The sequence below is a fragment of the Theropithecus gelada genome, chromosome 8 (genome assembly GCF_003255815.1).
Source record: "Theropithecus gelada isolate Dixy chromosome 8, Tgel_1.0, whole genome shotgun sequence".
Classification (NCBI taxonomy): domain Eukaryota; kingdom Metazoa; phylum Chordata; class Mammalia; order Primates; family Cercopithecidae; genus Theropithecus; species Theropithecus gelada.
In genome coordinates this window covers 93,731,793-93,755,572 of record NC_037676.1, presented here as the reverse complement: position 1 = coordinate 93,755,572, position 23,780 = coordinate 93,731,793, and the positions used below count along the sequence as shown (strand labels likewise).

At 35.3% G+C, this 23,780-nt stretch overlaps 1 protein-coding gene across 4 annotated transcripts in view; it reads right to left on the bottom strand.

The window, feature by feature from the left end:
• Positions 1-23,780, bottom strand: part of SLC26A7 (solute carrier family 26 member 7) — a 204,774-nt gene that overhangs the window by 54,045 nt on the left and 126,949 nt on the right. For 3 of the 4 annotated variants that reach the window (XM_025394155.1, XM_025394153.1, XM_025394154.1), the window contains 4 exons: positions 15,354-15,506; positions 11,592-11,674; positions 9,301-9,448; positions 7,538-7,651 (listed from right to left, as the gene is read on the bottom strand). In XM_025394155.1, coding sequence (XP_025249940.1) covers positions 7,538-7,651; positions 9,301-9,448; positions 11,592-11,674; positions 15,354-15,506 — 498 coding nt within the window. The remainder of the gene's footprint in view (positions 1-7,537; positions 7,652-9,300; positions 9,449-11,591; positions 11,675-15,353; positions 15,507-23,780) is intronic. The other variant, XM_025394157.1, reaches the window with a different exon arrangement.

The window sequence follows — 23,780 nt, the reverse complement described above, 5'->3', positions numbered from 1 at the left end:
CAACCAATTGGTGAATAAATTGCAGTACATCTATACAATACAACTCAGCAATTAAAAAAATATGGATGAAATTCAAAATCATTGAGCTAATGAAAGAACCTAAACACAAAGACTACATACTATAAGATTTCATATATATGACATCCTAAAAAAAGATAAATTATAGGATGCTAGAGGCTGAAGGTAAAGGCAAAGAATTAACTACAAAGGAGTATGAGAAAACTTTTTACGGTGATAGAAATATTCCATATCTTGATTTTACTTGTTATACAGCAATTTTTTTTCAAAAAAGTGAACTATATACCTTAAAAGGATAAATTTTACTATATCTAAATTATACCTCCATAAACCTTATTTTTAGTAATTAAAAAAAAAAAAAGAAAGAAACCTGGGAAGAGATCTCTAACAATTGCTTACATGCATATGTCCACACCCAGGGTCAGTCCAGCACCAGCACTTGTCCTAACCTGGTACTCTTAAAAGGTGTATATATGGGAAGAGGGAGAGTGGAGTGGCAGTAGCTGTAATTATTCTGCTAAGCAAGCAGTCGTTCAGGGCCTTTCCCTGTTGGGAGAGGCTGAGGGAGTTCTCTCTTCTATAGTTTGTGTAACTCATCACAAACACTCTTCAGCATACAAAGGGGAAAAACAATTCTTACCTGGGAATTAAATCAGTAGGGGAACTAATGATTGCTCATAAAAGAAGTTATAGTACACCAAATTGTCACTACACTGATCATTTAGGAGTAATTGGTGATTTTATGTAAGAATTTTTAAACAATAAAATATGATGCCTGTCATTCTACTAGACTGCAAACAGGTAGGTGTCAGAGTGCAGCTCACAGGATCCAGTCAGAGAGCTCAGTCAGTGATCCAGTAAATCCATGTTTACGTGAAAAGAAAAAAATACAGCTAAGATTTATTGTAAGACAAAAGACAATGGCATGTACCCTTTTTGTGGGACTCTTCACTCATATCTTTACAATGTACCTGACAGCAAAGCCCTAAATCTTAGGAGATGGAATGAACTTTGGACAGTTGCAGTTGCAACTACTTGGAAGGATCTGAGACACAGAGAGGCAAGGTCATTATGCCAAGGTCATAGAGCTAGGGAGTTCGAAAGCATGAAGGTAATATGAAATATGTACTGAATTGGGATCCAAGAACACCAAATATATTTTAAGATTCCCAAATTTATTATAATACACTAAAGCTGTTATAGAAATTACAACCTAACCAAATAATTCTATTTTAAAACAGTAAATCACAACTACATTTAGGCTTTTCTCTAATAATATTTATCTTTTATTTACATGGTGCTTTGTATGTTCATCAACAACAATTGAACTACAATTTCAGTCTTGTAATCAAAATAAGTCAAGAGTTAAATGGATCTTATTTGGCAAAGAGTGACAAACTATGGGTGAAAAAGACTTTGTTTACCTTTAATGGTAAGTCATGTAATGAAATAGACCATAAGCAAATGGATTATGTTAGCTCCCTTAATGCACTTGCCTTATCATTGTTGATGCCCTTGGTCAAAAGATAAGTTCATCTAATCAGACAAGAAACTCTTACCAGCTCTGTGCAGCGTATATACTCTCCAGTCATGGAAATTAATAATATTATAGTGTCTGCCCTCAAAGCTCTCAAAATACTGGTATTCATTCTCTTCATAAAGAAGAAGCCAGGACACTGATATTTGGATTTGTAAAAATATCTTTGAGATTATGCAATGAAAGCCATCATTCCATAATTGGCCAACTCAGTAAATTCAAAAAGAGCTCAAATTAAGATCAGATATTTGTAGTGTATAAAATAGAATTCTCTAACTTCAAGATTCCATAATAACCCACTTAAGCTATATTTCAAGTATCATCTACTTTCTTCGTATATTTTACTTGGCATATGAGGTAATATTTTCTTGCATTGCTCTGACCTACCTTTAGAAAAATTTGAAAAACAAGTTAAAACCAGAACAAAAGAGATGAGCTTGTTCCTTTTTTAATTGCAGAAAAGAAAACAAAACTAGCTCCTTCTTGATAAGTTTCAGGTTGGCTTCTACTGCAATTAGTAAAGCGTTCACACAATTACCCACTGGGCAAACACTGGCTAGGATTTTACTCTTTAACTCTTTCTTTCCATGTCATACCAACTAAATGTCCAAATATATTTTTGCTTGAAAATCATAACTACTGATATTTAAGAGTTAATTCTGCATAAAAGATAATGAAATAATCTATATTTTATTCTTATTACGTTCTCAAACAATTATTTTATATGCTGTATGTTAGTTACAAAGATGACCGCACATGCATTTTTATTAGCCATACCTATATATTTGGTTGGGAGTGGAGGGAGATACCAGTCATTTACTTCCTAAGTAGTTGTCAAAGAATGCGTAAATAGTTCTTGAACTCGCTGCATGCGTAGTCTTGTGGAAAGTAGTGGAATGGCAAAAGAAATGGGAAAGGGCAGAAAGAAAAAAACAGAGAGATGACATTGCATAACTAAAGCTAGATTAAGAAGGTTTTAAAGGAGATGAAAGCAATTAGCCAAATTTTGAAAGAATAAAGGAATACAGTTTGGTGAATTAGAATGCGGAGACAATCTCAGTGTTGCAGAAAAACATGCCAGCTGTTGTTTTCAGTCGTGGCTGAGCTGCCTGTGCAGCAGACGCAGTCTCTCATCCCTCCTGGTTATGCCTCCCGAGCTCCCTGCAGAGCACCAGTGGATCTCCTCTGTTGGAAGTGAAGAGAAGCATGCAGGGAAGAAAGCCAGGGGACACTGAGCTGCCTCCCATACTTAACCGTTCTTTACAGGGAAGGAGAAAAGGAAGAAGTGTAGCATTTTTTTGTGCTATTTGTCTAATCTGTGCCACAAATTTCTTAGTCTCTTAAAGGCCTTTCTTAGATATGCATGCTTTGGGTGTCACATCTAAAAGGGTTCACTGTAAAAAGGATTTCTTCATAAAGGAAGATAGAATTGTGTGTAATAACCAGGGCACTTGGTATCAAATGATCAGTAACTCTTGTTCCAATTCAAACATTTGGTTTCATTTTCTAAAGCACTGAAAGTCTTTACCATCAGCTCACTTCTAGATAAAATTGTCCTAAATTCACTGTCAAAACAGCCACATATGGCTGTTGAGGACTTGAAATGTGGCTAGTTCATATTAAGGTATACCGAAATCTAAAATACCAGATTTTGAAGCCTTGAACCAAGAAGAAAGCAATGTTAAAATATCATTAATAACTTTTAAATTATTAACTTTGAAATATTAATATTAAAATGATAATATTTTGACTCCACTAAGTATATTAAAATATAAAATAAAAATTACCAATTTCTTGTACTTCAAAAATGTGGCTACTAGAAAATTTAAATTATCTGTGTAGCTCATATTATGTTTCTGTTCAATAACGCTTCTCTAAAGTGTATGATCCTAAGCCTGGTTTTAAATGGGATTTTCTGTAAATGTGCGATATTAAGCAGTAATTTAAAAAAAAACCTGTCCAGCCTGACCAGTCTCTTCTAATGTCAGCAAAACTGGTAGTTTTCTCTTACAGTTATTGGAAGCTCTCATTTCTCATTCATTCTTTTCTGTAGTAGTTATCTAACACCTACCACATGCCAGGTCCTGGGCTAGCCACTGAGGATACACTGAACCAAACCAGACAAGGTTTTGTGTTCTCCAGTAGCTTTAAGTCAAGGATAGACGGGTGACATCAATCATATAATCACACTAATGAACATTTAATGTCAAATAGCACTAAGGACGTTGACAAAGAGGAACACGACAGACCCAGAGTGGCAGTGAGATACGAAGGATGGGAGGAATTCACATAGAGAGGAAAGGAAAGGCAGCCTCAAAAACCAAGGGAACAGAAACTGGAACCCACAAGGGCTGGAGAAGGACTAGGTCTGAGAATGAGGTGGAGAACAGGCCAAGAGGAGGCTGTGCCAGGAGGCACTCAGTGCCTGGTAGACAGCAGAATGATCTGAATTCTAAGAGCCATGCAAAGCCTTTTAAGGGCTTTAAGCAAAAATAACATGCCCACATTTGCATTTTGTAAAGATAACTTTGCACAGAAATACCATTTCTACAGAAATACCAGAAATGTTTCTGAGTAAAAGTCAGTTGGTAAATTCATTAACAAGTGTAAGATGATTATCACTGATCCTTTGATTGGTTGTCATTAGCCTAAAAATTGAAGATTGTTTGTCATCTATGTCAATTTACGGGATATAAATCTAGTCCCTAAGAGAGTCAGAGCCATTTAAGGGGTTCTTCTGTGAAGTCATGTTACATAGAAAATTGCTTTCACAAATAGTCTATTTAGAACAAAACTTTTAAGGCTTGGCTTGCATAGTGCTTTCTCGGAACCATGTCAGTTATCAGTTTTACCCACATAAACTTAACACTTGCAGTGTTAAAGGTCTGAAATGACTACCATGGGAAAGCATCTTCAATTTGAGTATGCACATTAAATCAGATTCTTTCCCTGTGCAATTTAATGGGAGCTGTAGAAAAGATTAGTGACCATCTCAACAAGCAGAGGAGCATGAAAATATTCTGCCACTGAGCTTTGTTTTCCTGGACTAGTGTTTTGTCAGATATCTTTCATTTCTTTTGAAGTCTGATGAATAGAATACCAAGCAGAAACGTAAATTCCTATTAAATAAAAAGTCCTTAGAAACATTCTGTTGTACTAGTCATTCAAACGTGTGGCCTCCAGAACAGAGAAGAGAAGGGGCGCTGCTTTATCCGAACCATATTAAACAAACATAGGTACACCCAACTCAAGTAAAAAAAAAAATCCCAAATTTAAAATAAGTATAAAGCTTTCTCAAATTATTCTCTTTCAGACACACAATATTAAAGATTACAAAGATGAATCATATAGATTGATTATTACTAAAATAGTAATTAGAAAAGCAGGGAAATGCCTAAGGAAACCCCAGTTATGGAACACATTCAAAGTGGAAACACTTCGAAGATTCTATTTCAACCTTCTCTGCCCACGTGATAAATGAATATGTTAACTTGCTCAAGATCCTGCCGCACAGTCAAGGGGCAACTTGGACTAGAAAACTGTCTCACTGTGTCTCGACCATACCAGGATGTTTTAATATCAAATGTTAAGAAAAGGTTCTAAACATATTTAACTATTTTTTAAATAATACTAATAATAAAATCAATGATCATTGTTAACATTTTAAGGACATTTAGTGCTCAAGCATTGTGTTAAATAAGCATTATTTACTCCTTTAGTTGTTGCAGTAATTCTACTTTAACAACCAAGTCTACTTATGCCAGAGAGGTCAAGTTACTTGTGCAAAGTCACTTCACTAGTGGTGGGGCCAAGGTACAAGCCCAGGCTCTGGAGCCCAACGCCGAACCACTCACTGTGTTTATTGAATCTGACTATGAAGAGAGAAACATAATACATTCACTCTGGTAAGAAACCAGGAAGAAATTACTATAGAATCCAGCTGGCACAATAACTCACACCGGTAATCCCAACACTGGGAGTCTGAGGTTGGAGGATTTCTCAAAGCCAGGAGTTCAAAATAAGCCTGGTCAACAAAGCAAGACCCTTATCTGTACTAAAAATTGGAAAAAAAAAAAAAAAAAAAAGGCAGGTGTGGTGGTGCATGCCTGTTATTCCAGCTACTCTGGATGCTGAGGTGAAAGGATCACTTCAGCCCACGAGTTTGAGGCTACAGTGAGCAGTAGTGGTGCCACTGCACTCCAGCCTGGGCAACAGAGCAAGACTCTGCCAAAATAAAAAAAAAAAATAACTGCTATAGGAACCTAGGATTTTACAGATAGAAGAGTCATCAGAGTAGGGAATAATATTTAAGTTCACTGCATATTAAACCTTCAAATTTAGATCACAAATATTTGAGAGTATAGTTTGCAAAAACATTTACGCCACTACAAAAGATGACCCTACGCTTGAAAATCCTAGCTGTGTAAAAATCCATCAGATTACTTGTGCCATATAAACCAAGGTTGAATGAGGATTTTACTTCTTAGCTGATGAGTTGTGGCAATTATTTGTCAAATTACAATACATTCAGAATTGGTTACTGCTTCCTTTCATGTACTCTATGATACACTGATATGAGTTTTATTAGTTGGTTTTATGCTATATTTTAATTTAAATCTTTAAATTAAAAGATTTAATTTAATCCCAGTGTTGGGATTACCGGTGTGAGTTATCGTGCCTGCTGGATTCTATAGTTATTTCTTTCTGGTTTCTTACCAGAGTGAATGTACTATGTTTCTCTCTTCAGAGTCAGGCTCAATAAATACAGTGAGTGGTTCGGCGCTGGGCTCCAGAACCTGGGCTTGTACCCTGGCCCCACCACTAGTGAAGTGACTTTGCACAAGATTTAAAGATATTTTAATATCTGTTGATCACTTGCCCACAAAGTCAAAAACCACATACTTTTCAAAATTAATTATTCCACAACCTAAAAAAGTATTTAATATGGAAGACTCCCAATGAATGTGTGAAATGGCACAAATAATGTTTTAAAGGTTCTCATTTAATTCCTATCTTAAACATAAATTGTTTTAATAACGGTTAGCTGTTAATGTTAATTTTTTACACTAAGATACTCATGATTTTTCTTATAAGAAATAGTGGCTAAGGACACAAGTTTTGGAGCAAATCTATCTGGGTTCCAATCTCAGCTCTGTCATTTACTACCTCTATGACCTGGGTAAGTTATTTTAACCTTCTTTTCCTCAACATTCTCATGTAGAAACTGAGGATAATAATTACACCTCCTTCTTAAGGTTGCCTAAATCATTAAAGGTTTAACTTTTCATAGGATTAAACAAGTTCATTTATAACAAAAGTATGACAGCCAATGCCTGGCTCACAACTCAATATCTTTTCCACCACCGCCACCATCATCATCAATAGCATCATCTTCATCACTAGGATTGTCATCATCATCATCATCATCATCATCATCTTACCAGTACCCAGCAGAATGCCTGGTATATCACAGGCTCTCAATACATGTCAAATTGATTTGAGTTCCTAAAAAATATAATAATTGTTTAACCTAAAATATGTGCTGATATCTTATTATACATTTAAATACCTGTACAACTCTATAGACAGAAATTTCAGTGTCAATGACTGATTTCTTTTTCATATAATCTATTTTATTTATTTAAAGGAAGTTAAAAATGGGAAAACGTCATGTTGACCATTTAGATTAGAAAGAAAGAAACAGAGAGGCACCACTAGAGGGAGCTTTGGCCTCAAAGGTTGCTAACCACAAAGCTGCAATCTGTACAGAATTTTTTAGTTTGCTTGTTGAATCCTTAGCTTTCGGAAGTGTCATTTATAGGAAAGAGATGAGAGAGAGAAGGACTTTCTTAAAACAACTTAGAAAAAAATTAAATTATTGAAAATAGTTTCGGGCTTTAAAGAGAAGCTAGCTCTTCCCACTCTCCTAGAATGGGAGTAAAGGCCTAGCAGAACTTTGTCCCTGCGGAACAATTCAGTTACCTGTGTCTTTGCTCCTGTGCTATACAGGCCAGCAGTCCTTCCCATGGCAGCAGCACTTGGTATGCAGAAGAAAAATGAAGACACTATATTGCTGAGGCCATGGGCCAAAAATTCCTGCAAGATTCATAATGAGAGAATATATAATATCTTAATCATAATCAACTTTTAGAGACTGCAGGTACAATTTGACACATAATGAGGCTTGTTTGTATTCAGATTTTGTTCTCCCCACCAGTTGGGATTTAACAATTACAATACAAATAGCTAACATTTATTGGGTGCTTACAATGAGCAAGAAATTGTTCTCAAGCACTTTACTCTTTTAATCCTCATAACAACCTTATAGGGAAATACTATTTTTTGTAATGCTCTCTGTCATCAATTTCTCCTCCATCTTTAAGTCACCACAGTCAGGTTTTTCTTCTCATCATTTCACAAATGACCTTCACAATGCTAAACCAATTATTCATTCTTGGCTTCCCTTGCCTAAAAGAGGCATTTGGCTGAGCATGGCAGCTCATGCCTATGATCCCAGCACTTTGGGAGGCTGAGGCAGGATGATCTCTTGAAGTTGGAAGTTTGAGACCAGCCTGAGCAACATAGCAAGGCCCTATGTTTTAAAAATGAAAAAAAAAAGTTGCCAGGCATGGTGGGGCATGCCTGAAGTCTCAACTACTGCGGAGGCTAAGGTGGGAGAATGGCTTGAGCCCAGGAGGTTGAGGTCGCAGTGAGCCATGATCATGCCACTCACTCCAGCCTGGTCAACAGAGTGAGCCTTATCTCTAGAAAAGAAAAAATTAAAATAAATAAATAAATGGAGGAGCTAAGCAGGTATTGGAGAGAACAGAATTCCCAGAAAAGGGAAGAGCAAGTGTAAACATCCATAGCCAGAAACATGACTAGTGGGTTCAAGGAGAAGCAAGGTGGTGTTGCTAGCACAGAGTATAAAAGGGTATGAGACCAAAGAGGAAAAGAGTATTCGCAGGTTATGTAGAGCCTTGTAAACCATGAGAGAGGCTCTTACTCTGAGTGTGACTGGAAGTCACTGGAAGGTTTCGAGTAAAAGAAAGACATGGTCTGCGTTCCTCACCATTGTATCCTTTGTACCTAGACTAGTGCCTACTATATATTAGGTTCAACATATATCTGTGGAATGAATAAATCTGCTTTTGTAAAGATGAGAAAATTGGCGCACAGAGAAGATTAAGGTCACATAGTGTGAAAACGAGATTTGCACACAGGTAGTTCGATATTCATAAACTACTACACTGCAACTTCTCTGTAGACCAGCACAGCTCTGTAGAACCACCATGACAGGACTTGAAACAGGACACAGGCAAACACATTTTCAGAAATATGATCAGTGTAATCTACATCCCTTGGTATTCTAAGAATAGACCCTCACATTCTTTAGGTTTTTTTTTTACTAAAAGTAATACTAGTGTTATTTGTACTTAGAAATCCAAAATTATTAAACATTAGCATGCAATAATAAATCTGTTTGGATTCTCTCCTAAAAACAAATCAAAAAGAACATCATGATGCCTTTTATTTTAACAAAAATGAAAGGTATTATGAACCATCAACGCCAGGTTTTTAGCTTCCTATGAATGATTTTGATATTTTTGTTTTGTTTTGTTCAACCCACTCTTGCTATACAGTTAGGAAAGTTTTATTTTTCATAAGTTCAACATTTTTAGGATCTGGGAGTGCACAGTGCAGTGATACAACTGGAGTGGAGAGGGGCTGGGGGCACACTCCACCTGGTTGTCATCAATTGAATATTTGAATTTTTTGGCAGATCCTTGAGCAAGAGCCAGTGAGGCCACATAGCCTACAAGTGCCACTCCAAAAGCTTCAGTGATTACAGCAGAGAGGATGTTCATCGGGGGAGCTCTAGGTGAAGGAATTCTGTGGAAAGAAGGACCATATTGAAGTCATCAAACTTCATGTAATTTCTGTAACAACTTGCAATGAATTTAACTGTGGTAATGACTCTGAAGTTTACATAGACTAAGTGAAATACCCATGAGAAAACCAAGCAGCCTTGCCCTTAGAAGCCCTTTGTTTTCAACATTATTTAGCAGAAAAGCAAAATTACAAGGAACACCACAGGGACAGCTCCATGCATTTAACTGGCATTTACGCCCAGGGAATTCAGATTACACCACAGAAATTCTGACTCTACAGAAATTTCCTGTATCAGAACAAAAGCAAATCTGGAGCATTCCTTCATTTGAACCTTTCCAAAATTTATTTGGCTGGTGTTGAAGACTGTATTTCCTCCCTTGAATACTACAGGGCTGTATGCAAACACTGGTTTACTGTGAGCTACAATTCTTGAGTTAATCCCTAAATTTGCCGTTGAGTTCATTATCTTAACTATGTTTTTTAACTCAATCCTTTCACAGTACACTTAACTATACCTTACATCCATTAAGAAAAATATGTATAAAGGCTCCATCTAACTAACCCTCTGTTTCAAAATATAGGAGTATAGTTGTTTTTCCATTTCAAAGAACTGTTTCAAATATTTTTCTCAAATAATACCCAGCCCTTGTCTAATTGTTTTTTGAAAACCACTTGAGCCAAATTATCATTATTTATTTCTCCCTGATGATTCCTTGGGAGACTTACCAAATAAATAAATAAATAAATCCCTTAGGCAATAGTGGAAGAAAACTGGAAGAGAATTCATGTTGATTTTTAATACCCGGTATGTAAGTAGAATGCTTGGCCCTTTCATAATACCTATTTTACTTAATTCTCCCAACAACCTCCAAACCAAGCATCATTATACCCACTGTATGGAGGATAAAACATTTTAAGAAAGGTTAGGTAATAGTTATCTAACATCACAAGGTGAATGGCAGAGCTGGAATGCAATCTCAGCTCCACTTCTGTTCAAAGCCATGTTCTTGTTATAATTCCTTTAGCAGAAGGGTCTGGAAAGGTCACTCAAAATAAAGGAAAATTAGAGGTGATGGAGGAGAGGCACACTTTTTTTAATTTTAACCCACCGACTTAAGTATACCATTAAGACAAATTGATTTGTATCATTACAGGTTATTATGCTATACAAAATCATTTCAAAGTAAAATAACTGAGTTTCATGAAGACTGAGTGAACCTAATTATTAACAACAAATTGGCATAAAAGGAATAACAAACTGACTTTCAAAGGTAGAAAAGCAGGAATCTTCGAGAAAATTCAATTTGATTCATATAATCAACATTAGCCTATGTCTATATGTGATAGAAACAGGATTTTTAACATTCCCTTTTTAATTCCTGAGAATTTTTCTACTGTTTCTCCATCTTCATGTAATTAGAAACCAAAATTTGGGATTGGAAGATAAAAATTTATAGGATTCAACAATTGTAACTTTGCCCCAAATTCATAATTATCAGTGTACATGTAATGCAGCCCATTCAAAGGGAGTAACCCATAAGATACTGTTCTCCTTCCCTCATATATTTTCATTTTCTTTCAGCCCATATGTGGTACAACCTTTTGCTCATTTAGGGTGAACATCTCTTTTGTTAAACTCCTTCTTAGTGGCGAGAGGAAGGCTAAGGCCATCTAAGGAACTACTCCTTCTTCTCCACTTCCACTCTTTCATGATTATATACTACCCAGGCCTAGGGTTTGCTATTTCAGATGATGCTTGTCTACTTTTACTATGATTTAACTGAAATGAAAATAGTCATAGAATATGTGTGGTGGGGAAGAGATAGTGCTGACTAAATCCCAGATCATAACTAATTTGCAAAGTCAATGCCCTCTATTTTGTTAATAATATATTTGCAAATATTTCCCACACCTTTTACCTGAAGTAATGCTGTATAAAGAAATTATCAACATCCTTAGTAATAGGTGAAGTCTAGGAAGTTACTCTTTCTCGACACATGAAGTGTGTATTTCTATCATTTTGTAATAGGAATTAATTAGAATTAAGAAATGAAATATTCATACCCACCCACTCCCTGTCCCTTTCTCCATCAAAAATAAACAAACAAACAAATAATATTTTTTTAAAAAAACACTACATTACCCTTGTGGAATATGACCAACTACTTCTAATCCGTATGTGTTTTCCATATTGGTGCAATAACAAGCAAATGATGCAGCAATAATCTGTGTGGTTCCATTTGCAAAAAGAAAAAATATACATTAATGACCTCTCAAACACCTTCAATTTTTAAAAGTAAACATTGTTATCATGTCACATAAACATCAAGAATAATCTAGCAGTTGCACAGACTTTTAAAAATAAACAAAATATTAAAAGTCAAGAAGTCACTCAGTTTTGAGAGCACTGACAGTCTCCAAATTAGATGACATCCCAATCATATGGCTATTCTAATATCTTACCCTTGTCAACTCAATTATGTCCAATTTTGAAGGGTAAAAACTACAGGATGCAGGAGTGTGTGTGTGTGTGCATGAAGACAGCACAATCCAACCTAAATACTTGCCTCCCATGATATGAAGGGATGCTTCGTAAGACAGCACGTTTTCTCTCCATGACAGCAGCCTTTCAAGAGTTTGAGATATTGCATCAACATTCCTAATCCATGTTAGTAATCAATGATGATTTACAGTCTCCTTTAATATTTTTAAATTTTTAGCTTTTATGATTTCTTATAGTGAAACATGCTGCTTCACAGCCTGCTGGGCTCAATGCTTTTTAAATGACCCCTATGGAGCTTCAGATACCCTATCCTTCTGTTACTGACATATGCTAAGCAAGGTTATATGTTCCCTGCCTATACCCATAATCATCTTTAATATGCATATCAGAACCCAGTTCACCAGCCACTGCAGTCTACTGTTTTCCATCGATTTTCATTTTTCTGATAATTTTAATAGATATTAAAAATTTCACGATTATGGTATCAGTTTGTAGTAATTCGTCTTGTAAAAGAGACATATCAATAATTCACTTAAAGTACAAATTTACAATATACATGGCCAGAAAAAAGTATAACAAATTCACACTAGCAAAATAACGAATATCTAATAATCAATGCCCAATAATATAATTTTGTAGGTTTTTCCCCTATTCCTGTTGTTCTGTTCTCTGTGATGATATTTAGCTGAATTTGCAGAGGTTTTTAAAACATGAAATAGGCTTAAAAAGCAAAACACCCTGAAGACTTAAAGAAAAAGATAAAAAGCAACAAAACCATAAAGGTGATATGTTAAACTTTATAAATATTGTGATACAATAGTAGCATTTTCTAAAGAAGCTAGTAGTAGCTAAAGATTCAGGCTATTAGTTTAGAATCAGACGTATTAACATATTTAAAAATTCCTATGCCAATTAATAAATTATAATTGCTCATAATCATCATGAAACATCTATTCTAGGTCAGAAAATAATGTGAGTTGTAAAGAAAATATGCCATAGCTACAAGATACTGGATTCTTACTGAAAATTGAAGTATACAGGATGTTTGATACATAATTAATATTAAAATTAAGTGCTCTAACTCACTGAATTAGCCTTTCAGATAGTGTTTTATTCCTCGCTGTATTTCTTTACCAAAATTAAACTTTCCTTATCAGTTGAGTAATTGGTCCTTCTTCAATATTAATTCAATATGTGTGTATAAGGCCAGTACTGCCCTTAGACCTGGGCAAGAGGGGATTGCACCCCAGGTGTGACTAGTGCTTTAGAGCAGCAGTCCCCATCCTTTTTGTGCAAGACAATTTCTTCATGAACAGGGTTGGGAGAGGAGGTGGAAGATGGTTTGGGGATGATGAAGCTGTTCCCACCTCAGATTATCAGGCACTAGGTTCTCATAAGGAGCACGCAGCCTAGATCTCTCACATGCACAGTTCACAACAGGGTTTGTGTTCCTCTGAGAATCTAATGCTGCCACTGATCTGACAGGAGGCGGAGCACAGGCAGTCATGTTCTTCTGCTGTGTGGCCACGTTCCTAACAGTCCATGAACTGGTACCAGTCCATGGCCTGGAAGTTGGGGACCCCTGCTTCCGAGGGTTCTAATCTGACTTCTTCCAACTGTAGACTTTCCCACAAGAAGAGAGCTCTGTGGGAGTAGGGAGTTTGTGCCCAACTCAAACCTGTACCCTTCTTTCTGAACCACAATCTGGATACTCAAGAATCTATCATTCCTTGCCCAAATGGCCTTCTGCCTGCTTGCAGGGCACCTTCTGGAAGTCCATCCTCCCAGGGTAGCTCAAGAAAGTTGGCAAAGAGATAGTCATAGTGGTGATGGAGTGGCGATGTGTTTGGAGCCTGGACGTGAGGACAGAGGTGTCCACACATATACATATGAATCCCCTGGCAGGTGGGATAGAGCTGGAAAGTGAAGAGAGGGAGCAGACCAAGAGGCTGGGTCTCCCCACTCTGCCCCATACTGGCAGAACATAAATGACTAGGAAAATTCTCTGTTCTAACCCGGCTTTCAAAGTCATCACTAAGGGATATTTGTCAACCTAAGAAAACAGAATCTGTTATATTTAACATTTTGATCTATAACTTACAAGTATTGGGGCTTGCATTGGTACTTTTGCCTTGGGTCTTAGAAATGTTAGGGATAACACGTATATAAGGAATACCTTTAATCTTATTGTAAGAATAATTGTAACTGGTTTTGCAGAGAATAAGCAAATGTTTTACTACCAGCTTAACAGCCTTCCTCCCTAAGGTTATTTTCAATTTTTGGTTTTATGACACTTATGCAATATAGCTTCCCAAGATATAATAAGCATTTCTTAATATCTACAGGACTTCGAGATAAGATGGTATGTTTCACAGTTGTTGCTGTGAAAACTAATAATCATAATACTCTATTTTTATGACTTATTTGAAATACACACACTATATATTATATAAATCACATATGTTATATAGTTCTCAACAAATTATCAAGAGTATAGGATAATACATGGCCTAGTTATGGAGAGAAGCCTTTTGTATTAGTTGTATAGAAATGAGTCATAGCCTTCAGAGTTAATTTCCAATGTGCTAGCCTTATAATTATACATAAACCTACATAATTTCAACAATTAGAAGGAATATTTTAATAGATAATGTCATTTAGACAACATTTATCATATACATGTATAACTCAAAGATCATTAAAATACTAAAGCCAACTGATAGTAAATTAGTAGACTGTGGTTATATGTTAAGATTTTATTTTCAACTTAATTCTTTGTATAGTTAAGAGTTCCCATTAGAGGGTCTTGAAATTTCAGAATATATTTTCTAATGCCACAAGCCTTAGGAGCAAAATGTATTGTATTGCTTTTCCTGGTACAACAAAAACATATTTTAGAGAACCAGCTTTGGCCAATGAAAATCATGAGCATCCTTTCAATGAAGCAAAATTAGGTAAGTAACAAAAACCTTTCAATCATGAATGAACATTTATCAATTGATAATATTTCTATATATATTTCATAGGTGCCATATAAATAGGAAATGATACCATATTTTATTAATTTACAGAAGAACATGCCAGAGATATTTTGAGTCTCACCCTTATAAGTACCTCCTTATTTAAGATTTTAAGCTATACGTTTTCTTATTTATATAAAAAATTATAAGCATACGAGAAATGTTGTATAAATTAAAAACATGTGTGCTTTCTTTTTAAAATTATTGACTCAAAATGTTTCCTGTTCTTACATTACTGTATAGCCACGCAAATTAGCCCTGCTTTAATGAGAGACAGAAGTAGCTGAGGGTTACTGTAGACAATATAGTAAGCATCTGCAGATCTCCCCAAGAACTGTCAAGCTTTGTGTGGCGAAAAACTAAATGTTCATTTTATACTTACCAAAACTAAATCGACAGGAAGAACAACTTTAATTTTCCTTTTAAACTGTTCATTCAGCTCTTTAACAAGAACAAGGACCACGATGCTCAGCAAGGATAAAAGCAATGCTTCCAGTCGCACAGACTTGATGTTTTCAAAAACATATGCATAAATCTACAGTAATGAGAAAAAATATGAACAAAATTCAGGGTCACCTATAATATACTAACATGAAAATATGACCCCCAATATACTCAATGATGTTTTATAAAACTATCTTAATGGCTAGGGAGAGGAAAGGTATAGGTAGGAGGGTAGTCAGTGCTAATGCTATATATTTATTTGCATCTACAAAATTTCTGTACCCTTGATTCTTTCATCAAACTCAGGGTTTGCACCTTCCTACATAAGAACACTGCTAAAGAGAATGACTCTTCCGGCTTCATCCCTGACACTTCGAGGGGCAGAGATGTTTAACTCATTATTTATATGCAGATTCATCATTAACAGCAGTCAGGGAACCATGGGTTCCCCAACTTTGGGGCCCTCCTCAAACCCCAGAAGCAAATAAGCACACATATAGATCACACACAAAAGAGTTAAGAGCTGGCATTTAACTGACATCAGATATTTGGCTTCATGTAAAATATTAACATGTTCTCAGTCATTCAGCATTAACTTACTTGTTTATTGTTACTTACTTTATACCAAGCACCATGCCCACTGCAAGGTCTACATAGTAAAAAATTTAGACATTGCTTCAGTATTCACAGAGCTCATGGTCTAGTGTAGGAATTGCTAAGTAAAACAACAAATTAATGCATACAGTGCTATGGACATGGAAAGGGCACCTGAAATATATGACTTAGGGTTTTGAGTGGTAGTGGGCAGTTGGGGGGGGGGCTTCTCAAAGAAGATAAATGGGAATTGGCCAGGCCAGGTTATAGATGATAGAGGGAGTAAGAGGAAGAAACCTGACGGAAGATATTCTGCCTAAAGGGCATATTTGTAAAACTTAGAGTGTAGAATGTGAGGGGAGGGGTGCATGACTTCCTGAAAAGTATGGTCAAGAAATCAATACAACTATTTGTCTTTAAAAGTGTGTAGCCCTGCTTGAAGTTATACCTACATCAAAGAATTTGCCTGAAACTAGGAAGAAAGTATAATACATTAACATCAAACACACAATCTTGGTAATTTGGGATGATCTGATGTGGCAGAAAAGGTAGGATCAATGTAAGAGTAAAATCAACCAAAAGAACAATATTAAAGCCCTTTTTAAAATCAAAGGCTATGTTTCAATTAAGTGCCAATAACTCTTTGTTCAACAACTTAGAATGTTATTGATAGTTATGTAAGTATCTAATCTACTAACACGAAAAAGATAGGTTGAGATTTTAAAGAACCCTAAATTAGGTGCTGAATAATAATAGCCAGCCAAATACAATCTATCCTCTACATGAATGTTTGATATAAGGAAACTCAACTGGAATTTTGTTGTCTGGAAATTTAACATAGTGGTTCTCAAATTCATACAGAATATTAAACGCACAGAATATATTAGAAAATGTTGCAAGAAAATATTTATGGGTTTATACTAACAAACATAAAAGTATATTTATAATAAGTCAAAACATGATACTAATAACAAAATATATAAGAAAAAGCTGGGTGCGGTGGCTCACCACCTAGCACTGTGGGAAGCTGAGACAGGAGGATCGCTTGAAGCCAGGAGTTTGAAACCAGCCTGGGCAATATAGCATGACTCTTTCCCTATGAAAAATTTAAAAAATTAGCTGGGTGTGGTGGCATGCCCCTGTAGTCCTAGCTACCTAAGAGCCTGCTGGAGCGGGGGGATCCCTTGAGCCCAGGAATTCTAGGTTACAGTGAGCTATGATTGCACCACTACATTCCAGCCTGGGCAACAGAAGGAGATCCCATCTCTAGCTTAAATATATGTGTGTGTGTGTGTGTGTGTGTGTATTTAATATATATTTAATTAATATTGTGTGTGTATTAAATATATATATTAATACATATTAATTAAATATATATTAAATACATATTAATTAAATATATATATTAATATATAGAAAGAGGGTCTCTAACTTAAAAACATATAACATATATATGTGTGTATATATATATGAAAAATTTTAAAACAATAAAAACCCAGAAACACATAACAGTTGCATTATCCAATATTAAAGATTATCCAATATATCATATTTAAACAAAAACTAAGCAGAATAAAATAAATTCTAGATTAAAAGAGGTTAAATGTAAAACCTGAAGTCATAGAAAATAAAGATTTTAAAATTAGCAGAGGACATAAACAGATAACAAAAGAAATATAAATGGTGAATAAACATATGAACAAAGAGCTCAATCACACTAGTAATCAAAGAACTGTAAATTCAAACAATAAGAAAGCATTTTTTCTTTTATCATATTATTAATGATGCTTAAATAATAATAATTTAAATGTGTAATATGGGGGAAGAAATGGGAACTCTTTTACATGCCCTCGTGAGTATAAATTGTTGTAATCCTTTGGTGATCTGATAACGTGTATAGGAAGCCTTTGAAGGCAATACACATGTTAATTAGCTTGAGTGTGGAAATCATTTCACAATGTATATATACATCAAAACATCACATTGTACATTTTGAACATATACAATTTTTATCTGTCAATTATATCTCAATAAAGCTGAAAAAATAAAATAAACACTTTTGAACTGCTCTATTGTTTGCCTTAGCAATTCTACTTCAAAATATTAAGCTATGAACATAATTAAGCTCATGTGAAAAGACCTTGTTACAAATATATTCACTGAAACATTGTTTAAAACAGCATTGAAAATGGAAACCATTTAAAGAGTAAAACAAAAGAGAACTGGTTGAATTCTCTAGGTTACATGTATACATATAATAGTCTACATCCATTAAATTCATTATTTTAGACAAAATGTATATTTATTGACATGGAAAGACCTTCCTGTTATAATGCTAAGTGGGAGAAGAAAAGTTTCAAATAAATGTGCATGGTTTGACATTGTTATGGGCTCAGTTGTGTGGCCCCCTCCGAGTTCATATGTTGAAGTCTGAACCCCCAGTGCATCAGAATGTGACTATACTGCAAATAGGGCCTTTAAAGAGGTGATTAAGGTAAAATGAGGTCATATGGGTGGGCCCTAATCCAAAATGACTGGCATCCTTATGAGAAGAGGTTAGAACACAGACATGAACCTTGTACAGAGGAAATACCATGTCAGGACACAAGGAGAAGGCCACCATCTACAAGCCAAGGGGAGAGGCCTTAAGAAGAGACCAAAATTGCCATCACCTTGATCTAGACTTCTCGATCACAGTCTCCAGGACTGTAAGAAATAAAGTTCTGTTGTTTAAACCACCCAGTCTGTGATATTTGTTTTGAAAGCCCTAGAAAGTTAATATAGATATTACTTTTGATGAAATAAAATTTCATGCTTCTAAATATGTATGAATGTATCTGGAATGTTAACAGCTCTGCATAAGAGCTTATTTGTATCTTCCATGTTTTCTCTTCTGAAAATATATCACTTCAATAACTTTAGGGTTTTAAATTGTCCTTATATGCTTATTTTCAAAATGTCTCTTAACTTCTCCTTCTCTTGAACATGCTGAATCTGGTTTTTATAACTTCATTTCTATTTGTCCACAGTGAATTGGTCAAGTCTAGTTTCAGGTGATAAAGATTAGTTTTATTCTGGCACACAGGTTATTCTTATAGTAGCCTAACTTTTTTGTGTTCTTTGTCCTTTCTATCTAGCATATTAAATATAATTTGACCACAACTCAAAATATTGAGTCAAAACATAATATAGATAGTGAGTCAAAAGAATTTATATGGACTATATTCCTTAGAATATCATAAAATTCTGCTTAGTAGGTTTCCTCCTCAAAAAACTCAGCCCATCTGGCCCAAGGATCAAAAGCACCTGGTATAAAGGTGGTGCATCAGGTTGAGCCTGAATTCTGCATATTGAATTTTATCATTAACATGTTAACTCTTTTGAGCAAAGAAAATGTACTCAATTAAGTGGAGCCTCACTGGCTGAAAAGAATTAGGATAATAGAATTAGGATAAAGAAAATGTACTCAATTAAATGGAGCCTCACTGGGTGAAAAGAATTAGGATAATGCAGGCTATCCAGACCCCCTTTTATCCATATAGTTAAAGGGACAATAACAAAAAACCACTAGTTATGTAATCAGATACATTAATAAACACATTAGGGGTCAGGAAGCTTTACTTATTATCTTTTTCACATAATTCTATTTTATTCCATGTTACTTGAAAACAAAAGTAGGTACTACAATATCATCGTTATCTTAGATGCAGATGACATTTTTCCTCTCTGTCTCTATGTTGTGGACGATAACTGTTCACAGGACTTCTACAGAAGGAACAGAGTTCATTACTTAAAGTTGCCCACTACTCAATCAATCCCAGGATAAAAATCCAAAATGAGAAATATTCTACAGGGAATGGGGATAGAGACGATATCAAAAAACAAATTGTCCAAATGCTTTCTGATGATTTTTCATGATTTGAGGATAAAATCGAGAATATTATTTAGACGATTTGTCAAGAAGAAGACAAACATCCAAGTTTTTTAAAGAATTTAGAGAATATCTTTTCTGCTGTTTTATAGGGTATTAAAAGTATGCCATGACACTGTCTGTATAAGAAAGAGTAGAAATATGCAAAACTTCCAAGCCATACAAAATTTGCTGTAGTGTGCATTTTGAGAACATGTGTTTGCAGTAATAAAAATGACCACCCCAGAATGAATGGAATGAGAAACCCCCCTAGGGTTTTTATTGTCTGTCTGGATTAAACTACAGCTCATCAAGCAAAGCACATCTCACAAGATGCTCCAGAAGAACACGGGGGTGGATAGCTCATTACAACCAGCATGAAGAACACAATAGGAAAGGAGGCTGGTGAGGAGTGTCATTCTAATGACTGTCATGTGGACCCACAGAGAGAATCACAAGCTAAAACAGGCTCATGATAGATGGGTGGCATATGGAAAAAGAAATAGGAATGGGGCTAAGGATAGACATGCACACACGCACACACACCTATTTACATATGCTCATTTAATAGAGTTCCAGGCATCCTAAGCACACATTAAATTTCTAATTTCTGGTATAAATCCAGTCATCTGAATACACTATCATGCACTGAGCTCCAGTAGATAAAAATTCTTATTGAGGATCAACATTTTCTCCCCAGATCTCAGAGAAGCAAAGATAATATTTATATCTGTATGGATAAAAAAGTAAGCTATCTAACCAGAACTGCCCAGTCAGTTTAATAAAACTATAATATTAGTTCATTACATATTGAGAGTTCAGCTCATTTTGAGACTGTAATATTGGTTGTTTAAATTTACCATTTAATATAATATAAAATGAAAAAATATCAATATGCATAAACAATCCATCTTGAGATAAATCACCTACCCACAGCACATGTATTGCTTCTCATTATTTTCTTTAGAGGTGAGGCTTTTTTCTAAAGTACTTCATAGACATTTACACACACACACACACATAAAAATATATTTATATAATGTGTTTTATCTAATTTGCCTTTCTTTATAAGCTTTTTTATTCAATGATGGATTCTCAACTTCTAGAATGGTGTCTCAGAAAAAAGTGGATACTCAATAAATATTGTTGAATGAATGAATACTTGGGTCTAGCATAGTAATAGTAACAATAAGTCTGTAAATAGGCGTAGATTTTACCTTGAATAAGTAGAATAACAAGAAGAGAAAGGATCCAGACTCTTCTCACTACCAATACTTGGGTTACATCATATTAGGGGGATTTGCAGTTATCAAGTATTCATTTATTCAACTTGTTTATTGAAGTTCTATCATGTGCAAGACATTGAGCCAAATATTCAAGCTACCATTGCAGTAATTTTAAGTAATCCATCTTTGATATAGTCAAATTTTAATTTTATAAAAATGAAGCAACATCAAGGCTGAAAAAGTTTATATTCAGTATTTAGTTAAGAAAAGATAAATAAAGGTCTCCCTGGGGCCACAGACATTGAATTCTCATTGCACGACTGTCATAAATTTCTAAACAAGGCACTGTAAAGAAATACCTATGCAGTAAAAAAAAAAAAATACAAAGTTTATCCACTCTGTTAAATTTCGTAATACAAATAGAAAGATCTTATATGTTTAGAAAATATTAACAAGTATTAAAAATTAAATAAACTTTCTGCTCAATACTTTATTAACCAGAAAATTCTATTAATCAAAACATTCTTTTCCTCGGCATTCTGGTTGGTCTAGGTTTTGCTGTAATAAAATGTACATGAGAAAAAAGTATTTAAATATTTTTAGAGCATAATGATATTACTGATAATAATTATTCACTAGTAATGATGAATACATTTTTGAATTATCCATAAAGGGACCAAAAAGATTATTTGAATAAATATTTCTATGTGAAAACAACACATAACCCTTTAGTAGCATTGTTTATCATTCCTACACTATCTTGGCACTAAAGATCTGTGATAAATAAGTTTCTGTTTGACTAGAGAAACAACAGAGCATTAGCCAAATTAGCACACTGTGGTAAATCTATCAGCACACTATTTTAATAGTAGATATAAACTACTAATCTGCAATCTACAATTCTTAATTCCCAATATATGACTTTGAGTCAGTCATCAACCACAAAACCAGAACTATCTCCAGAAACAATGGTAACATCCATATATGCCAGCTAACACATGTGCAAACTTTGGTTTGAAAGTGCATTTGGCATAATCAGTATATAGATAGGTGTCTAAAAATATGAACTGTTTTCTATGTCTCAAAATGAGTGTATATTAAAATAAGACAACAGTAGCACCACTGAATAAATTATTTTACTCATTGTATCTACTGTAAAGTCCTATGTTGAGTAAAATTTATTAATAATCTATCCATTTAGATGGTACTTCTATCAGAAGCCTCATCTCACAACACAGAGCACTGAGTGGTAGTCACAGCCCTGAAATAGCTTTGAAATGTGGTGTTAATTTTATTTACTGATTGCATCACATGGATAACTTCAGTCTCATTCTAATTTTAAAACAAACAAACAAAAAACAAGCAAAAACATAAACCCTCCTCACCATACACGGTTGGGTTACTGTAGTGAGTGAATTGTAGCCCCCCACACCCCGCCAAAAAAAAAAAAGTCTACATTCTAAACTCCAGTGCCTGTGACTGTGACTTTATTTGGAAAAATAAGGTCTTTGCAGATGTAATTAAGTAAAGGATCGATCGCAAGATGAGAGCACCTACAATTACCTGGGTTGGCCCTAAATCCCATGATCAGTATCTTTGTAAGAGACAGGAGAGAAGAACAAACAGCGGGGAAGGCCATGTGAAGACAGAGGTAGAAGTTGGCATGATGCAGCCACAAGCCAAGGAATGCCAGGAGCCAGCAGAAGCTGAAATGGCAAGGATGGATTCTCCCCTAGAATCTCCAGAGGGAGCGTGGACCAGATGAGACCTTGATTTTGAAGTGTCTTCCAGAAATGTGGGAATAAATTTGTTTTGTTAAACCACTAGATTTGTGATAACAAGTTGCAGTAGCCATAAGACGCCAGCACCAAATCTAATGCTGCTCACTTCTGAGACAGCTCAAAGAGAGTATTATGGGCTGACTTGTGTTCCCTCAATATTCATATGTTCAAATCCTAACCCCCAGTACTTCAGAGTGTGACTCTATTTGGAGACAGGGTCTCTAAAGAAGTAATTAAGTTAAAAGGAAGCCATTAGGGTGGGCCCTAATCCAATGTGATTGGCGTCCTCCTAAGAATCAGGACACACAGACACAGGGGCTGTGCATGCCCAGGGATTCCACCATGTGAGGAAGCAGCAAGAGGGAGGCCACTTGCAAGCCAAGCAGGGAGGCCTCAAAAGAAACCAGTCCTGCCAGCACATGGATTGTGAATCTCCAGCCTCCAGAACTGGGAGAAATTAAATTTATGTTGTTTAAGTGACTTCGTCTGTGACAGTTTATTGTGGCAGCCATAGCAAGCTAATACAGAGGGCAGACAGGATTCCAAGCTTTTGTTCTTAGAATCACAGACCCTAGCAAATTCCCCTCTTTTCATGTTAGCTGAGGTAGAAGTATTCTAAAACACAAAAAGAAACAAAACAGAAAGTTTTTAATAATAATTACCAAGTGATCAGTACTGTTAAGAGAGACAGCCAACTGAACGAGCATCTACCAAAGGACAATTAGGCATAGTTAATATTTGTGGTGAGGATTACAACTAAAGTGCCTAACAAAGGAAATGTTCAGAAGACACTTGTCAGCACCAGAAAAAAACCTTAAAAATCAACCAGTTCCACACATATATTCTGCAGAAAT